Source organism: Ambystoma mexicanum, chromosome 14, assembly GCF_040938575.1.
Source record: "Ambystoma mexicanum isolate Mex_15411 chromosome 14, UKY_AmexF1_1, whole genome shotgun sequence".
NCBI lineage: Eukaryota > Metazoa > Chordata > Amphibia > Caudata > Ambystomatidae > Ambystoma > Ambystoma mexicanum.
This window is the reverse complement of record NC_090940.1, coordinates 37,152,462-37,167,913: the sequence shown is the minus strand read 5'-3', so window position 1 is coordinate 37,167,913 and position 15,452 is coordinate 37,152,462. Positions and strand designations below refer to the sequence as shown.

General features: G+C 50.8%; 1 protein-coding gene and 1 non-coding gene across 2 annotated transcripts; one reads left to right on the top strand and one right to left on the bottom strand.

The window, feature by feature from the left end:
- Window positions 1–2,727: 2,727 nt before the first annotated feature.
- Window positions 2,728–2,889, top strand: LOC138527715 (U1 spliceosomal RNA). Its single transcript, XR_011284018.1, has one exon. It is a non-coding gene; the product is annotated as a U1 spliceosomal RNA (small nuclear RNA).
- A 3,273-nt stretch (window positions 2,890–6,162) lies between these two features.
- Window positions 6,163–13,716, bottom strand: LOC138527151 (zinc finger protein 91-like). Its single transcript, XM_069638259.1, has 5 exons — window positions 12,955–13,716; window positions 9,667–10,509; window positions 9,082–9,570; window positions 7,870–8,946; window positions 6,163–6,942 (listed from the first exon to the last, which is right to left on the bottom strand). The coding sequence occupies exons 1-5, from the start codon at window positions 13,714–13,716 to the stop codon at window positions 6,163–6,165; spliced, it is 3,951 nt and encodes a 1,316-aa protein (XP_069494360.1).
- Between the last annotated feature and the right edge of the window lie 1,736 nt (window positions 13,717–15,452).

Sequence of the window (15,452 nt, the reverse complement as noted above, 5' to 3'; positions counted from 1 at the left end):
ACGTGATGGTAATATCGGTGGATTTGAGGCTGCAGCTACATCAGAAGATGCCATGTAAGGGCAACGGTTGGCAAGGCTGGCATGGCACTGTTGGAACTGGCATTCTGTTGACTGTGATTAAGTGGCGTTGTTTGGAACTGGCAAGGCTATGCTTAGCTGACAGGCTGGCACATTGCGCTGCACATTGCAGTTTTTAAGAGACTCGTGCTGTATTTAAGCATTTGCCCAGGCAGGCTGCCACTTCTATTAGCAACTCCTCGTAATAGAGCAACACAGGGCACCCTGAATTGACAGCACACTGTGGCATTTGACCAACACTAAGGTATACATTTTGGTGGTAACACCTTTCAACTCATACTGTTCTATTCTGCCACTTCCAAACCCAACGCCGTGCCCTGCAGGATGGCAGTCCTCTTGGAGGGTTGCGATATATGGGGCCCTGGAGCACTGTCCTTGCAAGTGGGTGATGTGTGGGGCGCGGATTCCAGGCCCAGGGCTGTGAGCAGGGTCGGACTGAGGCATGAAATAGTCTCAGGCCCCAATGAAAAAGTGGCACACAGCTAGAAATGGCAATTCATTCCTTTCGTGACAGACTGTTTGAATAGTACCCAAGGGGGTACTTCATAAAATGTGATGCACATTTTACATTTTAAAGAATATTTATTCAGCATCGCTGGTGAAAACTGCTTGCCGCATGGTGAACTAATTCATCAAACGGGCCCACTTTGACCAAAAAAAGTGGCCCACAACAGTATGTTGCATTTTTGGTTTGGGCGTTGCCCCATTGCCCTATAGGCCAGTCCGAGCCCGGCTGTGAGTTATTTGTGGGGCCCACAGCTGGGCTGTGTGTAGATAGGCAGCCCCTATATGAGTGAAACTCTCGCAAGTGCTAGGTTTGCACTCAATGGGTGCTGGGCCTGTAGGGGCTACTGGAGAGTTGGATTTACAAGTGAGGCCTGTGAGTCCTGGGGAGGGGCCAGGCCAGGCTATTGCGGGCCCTCTCACTGAGTCGGGTGTGTAGAGCAAGGTTGTCCAACGTACGGCCCGCGGGCCACAATGCGGCCCGCCAAGCCATTTTATGTGGCCCGCCAGGCCGTATGTTGGACAATGCTTGAAATGTGCCTGTGCGCAAAACTACTCTGTGCTCTATTCGGGACACATAAAAGAACAAGACGAATGAGAATTCTGAGCGCACACTCACTCTACTAGACTGCTATCAGCATCATCAGTCACAATATTTTTGGGGGGAGACTTGGAAACATTGGCACAAAAGGAGCCGCTCTGTGCTGGATCACCATCCTTTCACCAGTAAACTCGATTCAATCACCATGGCCCCCTTACAAATCCCAGCCATGCTGTGATTGACCTGTGGACACATAAATAATAGTATCATTAAACTTTCTCTGCCTTTTTTATGGCGAATGCCAATTTCGCCACATTCATTTGGGTCAATTTTATTGCTTTTTTTTACCACAAAAACCGGTGGCAGAACCCCTGCACCCTCACTTTCTATATACCTTACCCAAAATTACCATCTATATTTTTTTGGTAAAAAAGCGTAAAAAAATGCGGCAAAAAAATGTTTTTTCGAAATTGCCGTTCAGCAAAAGTGGGCAATAGCAAATAATCTACACACTCAAGAACAACCTTTCAAAAAATGCTCTCCAGAAATGTATAGAAAGGAAACAAAATCCGAATCCAAATCAATGGGAACCAAAGTTTTCGTTTGTTAGTGGATTGAGTTTGTTCACAAAATGGATCGGAGTACACTTCGAATAGTTGCTGCAGCTCTGGAGAAAATACGAGTGGTATGATAGGTTATTTATAACGCGCTTAATACCCATGCAGCAGTGATCCCAATCATAAAAGTGAAACAGGCAAGCCCAACAGGTATAACTTATTTTCACTCTTTTGGTAGGGCAGTCTGAGGGCAACCTATACCCTTCAGGAGAGGTGTGAGCTGATACAGTTGCAACACAAAAAACAATAGTACAAAATACCTTAGTTCTTGTCTTTCGGATCTCAGCAGAGCCAGGCTTTTCAGCATCAGACCAGAAGCATGGGTGCCTTTGCGCTGGGCTGGGGTCAAGTCGGAGAGCAGCAGCGATGGGCCCCAATTACGCAGTTCTGTTTGGCAGTGGTGCTGATTTGTGGGTAGAAAACGCTGGGAACAGTAGGCCGTGCCAAGTGGATGGCACTGGAAGACTCAGTGACCTCTGGGCCCTGACAAGGGAATACTTGCCTTTGGCGCTGTGCAGGCTCGGCTGACACAACACGGCATATCGTTACGGCAAAGATGTCAAAGCTTCAGCATTGTCATTAAGCAGAACTCAGAGATTCAGGGGTGGTGGAGCGTCGAGGTCCAGGATGATTATGATGGTGTGAATGGGGCCAGCGCTGAGCAGCTACGCTCAGGAGGGCCATGGGCCCGTGTGGGGCTGACAGGCCAGTGGGCAGACTGCAACAGGCCTGCTCAAGCCATCCTGCTATTTATGCAAATCTTGGGCCGAGCAGCACCTGATGGGAGAAAGAAACTGCGCTACAATCTGCTCTTCTGCTGGGCTCTGCCTGCTGGAGCTTCCCCCTACACGCGGGACAGGCAGCTCTGCAGACGCTCAGAGCTTCCAGGGATTGGGCGGTTGGGGCTGGGTCAGGGCCTGCCTTCTCACCCTCGCTTAGCGGGGCTTCCCAGAACTGACCCAACCCCTGCCCTCTTGCATGCAACTCATACTTAGCTGGCAGGGGAGAATGTGATCTCAAGGGCAGATCTCCCAGGGTGAGGCTTACCCATTGCACATCGGATTTGCTGACCCATGCTATGTTCCCAAATGCGGGATACACGACTGCATTATTTCTGGTAGTGGGGGACTGCGTTCGCGCTCTCCCCCCCGATTTATTGGTGAAAGAAAAGGTAAAGTGTGCACTAGGCCTGCTAGGTTGCATACTTTTAGATTGTGCTCACATTGCGTTTCTTCAATTAGGTTCACCTTTGGGTGATCGCTTTTCCACATTTTATCTGTTGAATTGAATTATGCTTCTTTCATCACCACAGAAGTAATGTGTATTACAGAGATAAGCTGCCATATGTATTGGGCACACTGCACATGCTCAGGCAGCATCAATCATGCTTTGTACAGAACAATGCTGGCCTAAATTGGGAACAGCCAGCATAGACATGTTGCTACAGAGGCATATTTTGGGTACAACCAGCATGACGATGTGTTACATCCGTGAGAGAGCTGTTATACACTCTGGACACATTGATCATTAAAATGTGTTGTGCTCTACAATGTTCTTTTCTGCTGTTGGTGACATGGAATTTTCATGTTCCCCTTTAGAACTGATTGTACACTTATGGCTTTTTGGTCACCTTTTCTGCTGTAAAATGCACCATTTCAACCCCATATTTGAAAAAAAATTCTTGGGGGGGGAACCCCCCCAAACCCTCCCTAGAACCTTGTAGCTCCCTCGCTATGCTCGGTCGCCCCCACTATTTCAGAAAAATATTAACACATAGACACTGAAAGAAATCACAAGCAACTAACCTTTGATCACTGCCCATGACACCAAAAGCTATCCTTGGGACTGCATGGCTATCACTGCCTGTGATGTTATTGTGTCAAAGGTCACACAATATCGCTTTTTAATATACTGCTTTGGGTGAGGTTGTTGACTTTTGGCTCGCCGGCCCACTGGGTGACAAAAAGTTAATGCTTCGGCCCCACATTCAAAAAGGTTGGACAAGCCTGGTGTAGAGGAACGATGTGCTCAGATCCCGCGCTGGGAGAATGTGGGGTGTGTGATGTCTGGTCTCCCACTGCCACCTGCTGGGCGTCCGCTGCACTACACGCTCTGTATTGCTTTCTGCAGGGGCTCTACCACCTGCACCTGGGCCCAACTTCCGGACATTGGCAGTGGGAGGAATTCACGGAACCTCGCCCACTGCCGAGACTCGAGGCTAATACACAGGGCAACTTTCGGAAAAAGCTACTAAACTCCCTTAACACAAGCATTCGGTGGCGTAGCCTGAGAGCGGCTCATTGGAGTCTGCAGCCGGAAGGGGCGCAGATGAGAAAGGGGGCGCCACCGCGTTAGAGCCCGGCCAATCCCTCACCTGTGGGAGCAGAACGTGTAAAAGCGGCCATTAACAGGAAGCAGCGGAAAACACACAGTGCAGAGGACAGAAGCCACCCCATGCCCAGCTCAGCATGCCCAAAGCTCAACCCTGGCACAGCGCCATCTCTTTGTGAAACTCAAGAGTGAAAGCTGTCTCTCATGGGCCGAAGGAAGGCGTGATGATAGGTGAAGAAAATAGTGTCCTTTTTACTAGGGCAAGGTTTAAAAACGGATACGACCGCCCGATGGGTTAATGCACCTACTGCAGTGATGTGTGTGTAACCTGCAGGCCACACATCCAGTTCTTGGCGAGGCACTGAGGCACATGTGCTTGATATCATGGGTGTAATTTTAGGGGGGACAAGGGTGTTTGTCCCCCCTGCCACCCAACTTTTGTGGCACACCATTTTGTCCCACTCATTTGGCAGGGGGCACCATTCATTTAGATGTTGTGCCCCCCCCCCAATATTTTCAGCAAAGTTACCCCACCGCTTGACATGTAGGGACCCTTGGCCACCTCACATCACATGTTTGCCGCGGGTCACCGAGGCCAGAGTGCACAGGGCAAAGGCGGAGTTGATAGTGGGCACGTAGCAACTTGGAAGGGCGATGGGCATTGGGTGTCACTCACGACCGCACTAGTGAACTTTTTTTTTAAACTGTCCTCCATCTGTCCCAAAATATTGAGGCTGGCTCCACCCCTGCATCCATTGACACGTTCCCTCTTTCCCCAGGGCACGTGTCTGATTTCTTGGAGTCATTCCCTTTATTCCACAGGAATTCCCTTTGCCCCGGAGCGCATTCATTGTTTCCACAGGGCACAGTCTTGGTTTTCCTGGGAACCTCCCTTGTTTAGGAGGGACACTTACTCATTCCCCAGTGCAAGGTCCATGCACCACAAGAGACATTCACGGGTTCTCAGCCCCGCAGTGCCTCTTCCGCAGGACGTATTCCCAGCTTCCCAGAACACATTCCTTCCTTTCCCAGGACACATTCCTTCCCTTCCCAGAACACATTCCTTCCTTTCCCAGGACACATTCCTTCCTTTCCCAGGACACATTCCTACCTTTCCCAGGACACATTCCTTCCCTTCCCAGAAAACATTCCTTCCTTTCCCAGGACACATTCCTTCCTTTCCCAGGACACATTCCTCCCTTTCCCAGAACACATTCCTTCCTTTCCCAGAACGCATTCCTTCCTTTCCCAGGACACATTCCTTCCTTTCCCAGGACTCATTCCTCCCTTTCCCAGAACACATTCCTTCCTTTCCCAGCACACATTTATTTCTCCCATGGCACACTCCCCATTTCCCAGGGCCCATTAACTATAGACTTTAAGTTAGCCTGGACTCAGCCCTGGTAGGGTACAGAAAATGTCTTCTTCTGTGAACGCAGGATAGCACAGGGGCAACGCGCTGCTCTTGGAAGCAAGACAACACAGAGCAACAAAGGTTTGAATCCCGGATCTGGAAGCAAGACCACGCAGAGCAACAAAGCTTCGAATCCCGATCCGCGCTTAGAAACCGAACTCAGGTATGAATTAGGCGCGCTCTAAAAAAAAAAAAATATTTAATAAATAAATAGCCAGGCTTCTGCCGGGACATCTGATTTCTCTGCACTGAAGTCAAAGAAAAGATGGGTGGCAATGCTGCTGGCCTCCAGCAGATGGCGAGATCGCCCAAGTTAAGTATAGCGTCATCAGTTTCAGACACTTGGAGCTGATTCTTGTATTACTCTGAAGGCACAGGGTCGAAGTCTTGTCAGTAGAATAAATACATGGGGTGCACACATTTCCTCCACAGTGGCTGAAGGCTGGCACCTGCATTGAGTTAGTTTGATTAGATTGCAGTTTTATAAGGTAAGAATGCTCTGCCCATCTGTTAGGCTACTCATTTATTTACCCACGCCTCATGTCTTTTAAAGGTTCTCGAGGTATCTGCAGTACTTAGAACCCACCAGACACTTTCAAGCCCCCCCCCCAGCATATATTCATTTGCCACTATTAAGGCCCCTCCCTCGATTTCTTATCACACTCAAGGTTTTTCTCTTACCTATCTTCAAGGGGATATTTCCCGGGGCACACCCACTGTTTCTCAGTGAAAGCGGTCTCCTTCTCAGGGCATACCCACTGTTTCTCAGGGAAAGCGGTCTCCTTCTCAGGGCACACCCACTGTTTCTCAGTGAAAGCGGTCTCCTTCTCAGGGCACGGCCACTGTTTCTCAGTGAAAGTGGTCTCCTGGGGGTGCACCCACTGTTTCTCAGTGAAAGCGGTCTCCTTCTCAGGGCAAACCCACTGTTTCTGTTTCTCAGTGAAAGTGGTCTCCTTCTCAGGGCACACCCACTGTTTTTCAGTGAAAGCGGTCTCCTTCTCAGGGCACGGCCACTGTTTCTCAGTGAAAGTGGTCTCCTGGGGGCACACCCACTGTTTCTCAGTGAAAGCGGTCTCCTTCCTGGGGCAAACCCACTGTTTCTCAGTGAAAGCGGTCTCCTTCTCAGGGCAAACCCACTGTTTCTCAGTGAAAGCAGTCTCCTTCCCGGGGCACAACCACTGTTTCTCAGTGAAAGTGGTCTCCTTCCCGGGGCACACCCACTGTTTCTCAGTGAAAGTGGTCTCCTTCTCAGGGCACACCCACTGTTTCTCAGTGAAAGCGGTCTCCTTCTCAGGGCACACCCACTGTTTCTCAGTGAAAGCGGTCTCCTTCTCAGGGCAAACCCACTGTTTCTCAGTGAAAACGGTCTCCTTCCCGGGGCACACCCACTGTTTCTCAGTGAAAGTGGTCTCCTTCCCGGGGCACACCCACTGTTTCTCAGTGAAAGCGGTCTTCTTCTGGGGGCACAGCCACTATTTCTAAGTGAAAGTGGTCTCCTGGGGGCGCACCCACTGTTTCTCAGTGAAAGCGGTCTTCTTCTGGGGGCACAGCCACTGTTTCTAAGTGAAAGTGGTCTCCTTCCGGGGGCACACCCACTGTTTCTCAGTGAAAGCGGTCTCCTTCTCAGGGCACAGCCACTGTTTCTCAGTGAAAGCGGTCTCCTTCCGGGGGCACACCCACTGTTTCTCCGTGAAAGTGGTCTCCTTCCTGGGGCACACCCACTGTTTTTCAGTGAAAGTGGTCTCCTTCCCGGGGCACACCCACTGTTTCTCCATGAAAGCGGTCTTCTTCTCAGGGCAAGGCCACTGTTTCTCAGTGAAAGTGGTCTCCTGGGGGCGCACCCACTGTTTCTCAGTGAAAGCGGTCTTCTTCTGGGGGCACAGCCACTGTTTCTAAGTGAAAGTGGTCTCCTTCCGGGGGCACACCCACTGTTTCTCCGTGAAAGCGGTCTCCTTCTCACGGCACAGCCACTGTTTCTCAGTGAAAGCGTTCCCCTTCTCAGAGCAAACCCACTGTTTCTCAGTGAAAACGGTCTCCTTCCCGAGGTACACCCACTGTTTCTCAGTGAAAGTGGTCTCCTTCCCGGGGCACACCCACTGTTTCTCAGTGAAAACGGTCTCCTTCCCGGGGCACACCCACTGTTTCTCAGTGAAAGTGGTCTCCTTCCTGGGGCACACCCACTATTTCTCAGTGAAAGCTGTCTTCTTCTGGGGGCACAGCCACTATTTCTAAGTGAAAGTGGTCTCCTGGGGGCGCACCCACTGTTTCTCAGTGAAAGCGGTCTTCTTCTGGGGGCACAGCCACTGTTTCTAAGTGAAAGTGGTCTCCTTCCGGGGGCACAGCCACTGTTTCTCAGTGAAAGCGTTCCCCTTCTCAGAGCAAACCCACTGTTTCTCAGTGAAAACGGTCTCCTTCCCGAGGTACACCCACTGTTTCTCAGTGAAAGTGGTCTCCTTCCCGGGGCACACCCACTGTTTCTCAGTGAAAGCGGTCTTCTTCTGGGGGCACAGCCACTGTTTCTCAGTGAAAGCGTTCCCCTTCTCAGGGCAAACCCACTGTTTCTCAGTGAAAACGGTCTCCTTCCCGAGGTACACCCACTGTTTCTCAGTGAAAGTGGTCTCCTTCCCGGGGCACACCCACTGTTTCTCAGTGAAAGCGGTCTCCTTTTCTGGGCACACCCACTGTTTCTCAGTGAAAGTGGTCTCCTTCCTGGGGCACACCCACTGTTTCTCAGTGAAAGTGGTCTCCTTCTCAGGGAACGGCGACTGTTTCTCAGTGAAAGTGGTCTCCTTCTCAGGGCACGGTGACTGTTTCTCAGTGAAAGCGGCCTCATTTTCTGGGCACACCCACTGTTTCTCAGTGAAAGCAGTCTCCTTCCCGGGGCACACCCACTGTTTCTCAGTGAAAGCGGTCTCCTTTTCTGGGCACACCCACTGTTTCTCAGTGAAAGCGGTCTCCTTTTCTGGGCACACCCACTGTTTCTCAGTGAAAGTGGTCTCCTTCCCGGGGCACACCCACTGTTTCTCAGTGAAAGCGGTCTCCTTCCCGGGGCACACCCACTGTTTCTCAGTGAAAGCGGTCTTCTTCTGGGGGCACAGCCACTGTTTCTCAGTGAAAGTGGTCTCCTTCTCAGGGCACAGCCACTGTTTCTCAGTGAAAGTGGTCTCCTTCTCAGGGCAAGGCCACTGTTTCTCAGTGAAAGTGGTCTCCTGGGGGCGCAGCCACTGTTTCTCAGTGAAAGCGGTCTTCTTCTGGGGGCACAGCCACTGTTTCTCAGTGAAAGCGGTCTTCTTCTGGGGGCACAGCCACTGTTTCTCAGTGAAAGCGGTCTCCTTTTCAGGGCAAACCCACTGTTTCTCAGTGAAAACGGTCTCCTTCCCGGGGCACACCCACTGTTTCTCAGTGAAAGTGGTCTCCTTCCCGGGGCACACCCACTGTTTCTCAGTGAAAGCGGTCTTCTTCTGGGGGCACAGCCACTGTTTCTAAGTGAAAGTGGTCTCCTGGGGGCGCACCCACTGTTTCTCAGTGAAAGCGGTCTTCTTCTGGGGGCACAGCCACTGTTTCTAAGTGAAAGTGGTCTCCTTCCGGGGGCACACCCACTGTTTCTCAGTGAAAGCGGTCTCCTTCTCAGGACACAGCCACTGTTTCTCAGTGAAAGCGGTCTCCTTCCGGGGGCACACCCACTGTTTCTCCGTGAAAGTGGTCTCCTTCCTGGGGCACACCCACTGTTTTTCAGTGAAAGTGGTCTCCTTCCCGGTGCACACCCACTGTTTCTCAGTGAAAGTGGCCTCCTTCTCAGGGCACGGTGACTGTTTCTCAGTGAAAGTGGTCTCCTTCTCAGGGCACGGTGACTGTTTCTCAGTGAAAGTGGTCTCCTTTTTTGGGCACACCCACTGTTTCTCAGTGAAAGCGGTCTCCTTTTCTGGGCACACCCACTGTTTCTCAGTGAAAGCCGTCTCCTTTTCTGGGCACACCCATTGTTTCTCAGTGAAAGTGGTCTCCTTCTCAGGGTACACCCACTGTTTCTCAGTGAAAGTGGTCTCCTTCTCAGGGCACGGTGACTGTTTCTCAGTGAAAGTGGTGTCCTGGGGGCACACCCACTGTTTCTCAGTGAAAGTGGTCCCCTTTTCTGGGCACACCCACTGTTTCTTAGTGAAAGCGGTCTCCTTCTAGGGGCACACCCACTGTTTCTCAGTGAAAGCGGTCTCCTTCTCGGGGCACGCCCAATGTTTCTCAGTGAAAGTGGTCTCCTTCCCGGGGCACAGCCACTGTTTCTCAGTGAAAGCAGTCTCCTGCTCGGGGCACACCCACTGTTTCTCAGTGAAAGCGGTCTCCTTCTCAGGGCACACCCCCTGTTTCTCAGTGAAAGCGTTCTCCCTCTCAGGGCACACCCACTGTTTCTCAGTAAAAGCAGTCTCCTTCTCAGGGCACACCCACTGTTTCTCAGTGAAAGCGGTCTCCTTTTCGGGGCACACCCATTGTTTCTCAGTGAAAGCGGCCTCCTTCTCAGGGCACACCCACTGTTTTTCAGTGAAAGCAGTCTCCTTTTCGGGGCACACCCATTGTTTCTCAGTGAAAGCGTTCTCCCTCTCAGGGCACACCCACTGTTTCTCAATGAAAGCAGTGTCCTTCTCGGGGAACACCCACTGTTTCTCAGTGAAAGCGGTCTCCTTCTCAGGGCACACCCACTGTTTCTCAGTGAAAGCGTTCTCCATCTCAGGGCACACCCACTGTTTCTCAGTAAAAGCGGTCTCCTTCTCAGGGCACACCCACTGTTTCTCAGTGAAAGCGGTCTCCTTTTCGGGGCACACCCATTGTTTCTCAGTGAAAGCGGTCTCCTTCTCAGGGCACACCCACTGTTTTTCAGTGAAAGCAGTCTCCTTCTCAGGGCACACCCACTGTTTTTCAGTGAAAGCGGTCTCCTTCTCAGGGCACACCCACTGTTTTTCAGTGAAAGCGGTCTCCTTCTCGGGGAACACCCACTGTTTCTCAGTGAACGTGGTTGACCGGGAAATATATATGGACTGTTGTATGTTGTCATGAGCCAATTTTAGAGACAGTTGCAGAGACAGATATATCCATTATCCATATTATTCTGCCACTTTGACTATGCATTTTGCTAGAGGAATATGCTTGTTATATGAAGATGCAAATAACAAGGGGGGTCATGGGAGACTCTCTGCCAGACATGAGTCCTGGTTACAAGAGCCTTACTCGGAGTCTTTAGCTCACTATCTTTCACAGAGGATAAATATCCTACACATATCAGTCTTTGTCCTGCCCTGGGGGAGTCCAGCATCGAAATGCTAGGCAATTCTCCTCTGAACAAGAGTCTCCCAAACAAGGCCGAAACGTGTTTGGGAATGCTTGTGGTCTCGTGCAGAAGGGATGTAACCTAGCAGTTTGGGCTGGACTGCCCCTTTTGGGGTGGGACCAAGCCTGATTTGCATATGGTTTTTCCCCTTCTGTAATGGCTTGGCAGGCGAAGAACGATGGTCTGGAAGGTTGCCCAGAGCAATGCCAGTCGTTACGATTCAGTCTAAACATTCCAGCCATCACCTTTTTGTTTTTGCTTTGTCACCCCAAGTGGGACGGGTATGCCCAGACGTGGGTCCCGTGCCTGCTGGGCCTAGAGACCCAAGCTACTCCTCATTGATGAGGCCCAACAAGGCCGAAACATGTTTGGGGATGCTTGTGGTCTCGTGCAGAAGGGATGTAACCTAGCAGTTTGGGCTGGACTGCCCCTTCTGTAATGGCTTGGCAGGCTAAGAACGATGGTCTGGAAGGTTGGCCAGAGGAACGCCAGTGATTAAGATTCAGTCTAAACATTCCAGCCATCACCATTTTGTTTTTGCTTTGTCACCCCGAGTGGGACGGGTATGCCCAGACGTGGGTCCTCTGCCTGCTGGGCCTAGAGACCCAAGCTACTCCTCACTGATGAGGCCCAACAAGGCTGAAACATGTTTGGGGATGCTTGTGGTCTCGTGCAGAAGGGATGTAACCTAGCAGTTCGGGCTGGACTGCCCCTTTTGGGGTGGGACCAAGCCTGATTTGCATATGGTTTTTCCCCTTCTGTAATGGCTTGGCAGGCGAAGAACGATGGTCTGGATTTTTTTGCTTTGTTATATGAAGAGACATGTTTAGACATAATGTTATTATGTATGCATGAATGTGCACTTTGAGTTACACTGGTACATGGAATGTCAACAGACAGATTAGGTCGCCTTTGGCCGAGCAGAAGAAATGAAGCGGCCTGGCATATCAGCACCCTGGGTTGCTCGCAGACAGACAGAAAGGTGGGAGGCAGTGACGAGTGCTTTGCACACACGGATAGAGGGATTTCACTGGAGAGAAAGAGCTGACAATGGATGGAGGGCTGGGAGGATGGTATGTTTTCGTAACACACACAGACAGGAGAAGGCCATAGGATGTACAAGATATGCTCTGAAATGTCACGGTGACTAGAACACACTGGACTAGAGAGAGTTAAAGATTGACGTAACAGACCTTTAGGCGCTTGGTTTTAGAGAAATGCTTGCTAAGAGAGTTTTGACATGTAAGCATGGAGAAAGAGTGATGTGATTAGACACTATAACTGGGAGCCTGAAACGAGCAGTAGGTAGAAGATTTTGTAGAAGCTCGTGGGGAAGCGTTTGAGAAGCTTTTAGAGGGGCATTTTGGAGGCGGTTCGGCACAGAGGCTTTTGGAGAATCGGCTGACATGCGGCTTGGGGAAGCATTCTGGGAGAGAAGATGAGATTGATTTGGCAGAGCTTTGGCAGGAGACCAGACCACTGAGAGGCCAAGGAGAGAGGCTCTGTGCAGGACTGGCAGATGGAGCTGGAAAGTAGAGAGAGGCTTGAGTCATGCTGGGAGCTCTTGGGAAGCTCGGCCATAAAAATGGGGAGTATTGCTGATGGAGTATGAGGCCTAACTGATTGATAAGACACGTGCAATGGGGAATTAGGACAAACACTCCCACAGAGCTTTTGGTTTGATGGAAGGGGCGATCAGACAGGGATTGTCTTATGAGAGGGAGTGTGAAGTGTGGTGTGGATTGGAGAGGAATGCTGACACTTGCCATATGTATTTTGCCATTAGCAGCTGTTGTTATTAGGCTGCAATGCATTAGAAAGTAGTGATTAGAATGTTTGCATCAGGAGCCTGAAAGGCTTACATTTATTGCAGTTTGCACCCAAATATAAGGGGTGCAAATTCTGGTTTTGCTAGAAGTGCTTATCATGCCTTGCTGTGTCTGAATACATGCATTCCATTGTTATAACTGAGACTGACTTGTGTGTTTTCATTTGTGTCCATTGTTATCTTATTTTCCGTGTCTATTTCTTAGTGTTTGGTTTGTCGTGTATGTCCTATTTGCAGTAACACAGTGCACAACCGCCCTGAGATATATTTGCAGGGGAGCCAGAGTGGTCCATCCACCCCCGTGAGGTAGGTTCTTTGAAAACTAACACAGAGGGCACATCTCAGTGAATGTAGTCTCCTTCTCAGGACACACCCACTGTTTCTCAGTGAAAGCGGTCTCCTTCTCAGGAACCACCCACTGTTTCTCAGTGAAAGATCGGTCTCCTTCTCGGGGCACTCCAACTGTTTCTCAGTGAAAGCGGTCTCCCTCTCAGGGCACGCCCACTGTTTCTCAGTGAAAGCGGTCTCCTTCTCGGGGCACTCCAACTGTTTCTCAGTGAAAGCGGTCTCCCTCTCAGGGCACGCCCACTGTTGCTCAGTGAAAGCAGTCTCCCTCTCAGGGCACGCCCACTGTTGCTCAGTGAAAGCGGTCTCCTTCTCAGGGCACACCCACTGTTTCTCAGTGAAAGCGGTCTCCCTCTCGGGGCACGCCCACTGTTGCTCAGTGAAAGCAGTCTCCCCCTCGGGGCACGCCCACTGTTGCTCAGTGAAAGCGGTCTCCTTCTCAGGGCACACCCACTGTTTCTCAGTGAAAGCGGTCTCATTCTCGGGGCAAACCCACTGTTTCTCAGTGAAAGCGGTCTCCTTATCGGGGCACAGCCACTGTTTCTCAGTGAAAGTGGACTCCTTCTCAGGGCACACCCACTGTTTCTCAGTGAAAGCGGTCTCCTTCTCGGGGCACACCCACTGTTTCTTAGTGAAAGCGGTCTCCTTCTCAAGGCACAGCCACAGTTTCTCAGTGAAAGCGGTCTCCTTCTCAGGGCACACCCACTGTTTCTCAGTGAAAGTGGTCTCCTTCTCAGGGCACATTCACTGTTTCTCAGTGAAAGCGGTCTCCTTCTCAGGGCACGCCCACTGTTTCTCAGTGAAAGTGGTCTCCTTCTAGGGGCACACCCACTGTTTCTCACACACTTTGCTTGTGATGAAGTCACTGGCCTCACCTTTGGAAGTGATAGCGGGGTGGTCCAAGGTGCCAGGGAGTATCGCCAGCTAGTGAATGCTGGACCCGCAAGAGGTAAATATAGGTTCCCCAGATTACCACCAACTGTGTCCCTGTACTAAGGCAGGGGGCAGTCACAGGAGCACTCATAACCCCCACACCCCACCTATGGGAAGGGAAAAAGACACAAACACCTTTGGCACAACCGTATCTATGATCGAGACATGCAAGGAGAGCTATCCCAACCAATTAGCCAGACCCAAACACCCAGCGTGGGAATCAATGCCTTTCCCTTTAAGAGAGCAACATTTCAGTGATCCTAACACTGCTGCTGAAAGAATCTGTTGAACAAGAGAATCATATGAGCGTGGTTTGGGGGACTCGCATGGATACAAACATGCTTTAGGCCCAGACATTGGAGGGAAAGAAACATATGTGTGTCTGCCGTGCAAAGGGCCCAACAAACATACACTGTTCTCCCACTCCCATTAGAGGTTCTGGAACTACAAACGAAAGTGCCGCCATTACGAAAAACAGTTCCCCGTGCTTACAAAGAGTTTCCTGGCTTTAGGATGACACGCTGGGAAAAAAGAGGGACCCAGTTTGTAACAGGCAACGGCAGCCAGGATCCCAGGAAGAGGGAAGGAAGTCTCACGCATGTTCAGGGCAGTTCCGGAATCTAAGATGGCGGCGGGTTTTAGTGTAAGCTTAGGCCAACCCCAATGATCACCAATCCTTAACCAATCACAGAATGGTACATGAGCCTCCCCACAGGTGCAATTCATGTCCCTAAGCCCCGCTCAAGGGGTGGAGAAACAGAACCATACACGCCAGCTAGCTCATTAAAAGGGTGTGGTGTCTTTGGGAAGGAGCTGTAGGAAGGGGTTTGGAAAAGATTGGTGAGTGAGAGGCCTACAGAGAGGAGAGCTGGGAGGAGATTGCGCGACGTTGGAGGGAGGGGGTTGGGGAAGGAAGTTACCATCTGGAAAAGGAGGACAGCCGCAAGCAGCCAGGGTGGGAGCAAGAGTTACCAGAGCTGGAGAGGAAGGAGGAGACCAGGCAGTTTCTGGCATATCGGGTCAGTCCAGCGCAGAATGTGGATGCGGGAGGAGGAAATAATCAGTGCAACCTCACTGAGGACCAAGGATGCTACATTGGGGGTAGCCAGAAATGGAACACCCCAGGGACTATTACCCTAGAAGGAGGAGGTGGTCAGGAGATGCAGAGCCCGCCAAGGCCATGGCTAAAATCCTGGGAGACCGAATCTTCGCTGGGAAAGATGCACTTGCGTCCACAGCTACTTGGGGAGAGCCTTCCACTGTTTGGGGCCAGTTGCATGCTGCCCTTAAAAGGCCTTGATTGCAGAGTCAGTGGATGTGGGTTCAGGACCCCTGTAAAACCTGCAACTCGAAAATAAACCTCTGGCTAATCCCCTCCCTTTAACCCATTCCCCCACCGCATATATAAATTGAAATAAGTTTTGGTATTTTCTTCAACCAAATTGTTTCTCTGCAATTGTTTTTCCTTATTTTGTATTTGTTAAAATCACTGGCTACCAGTCAAGCTAGATATTATTGAGCGGGCAGAAGGTCCCACCACATGGGTT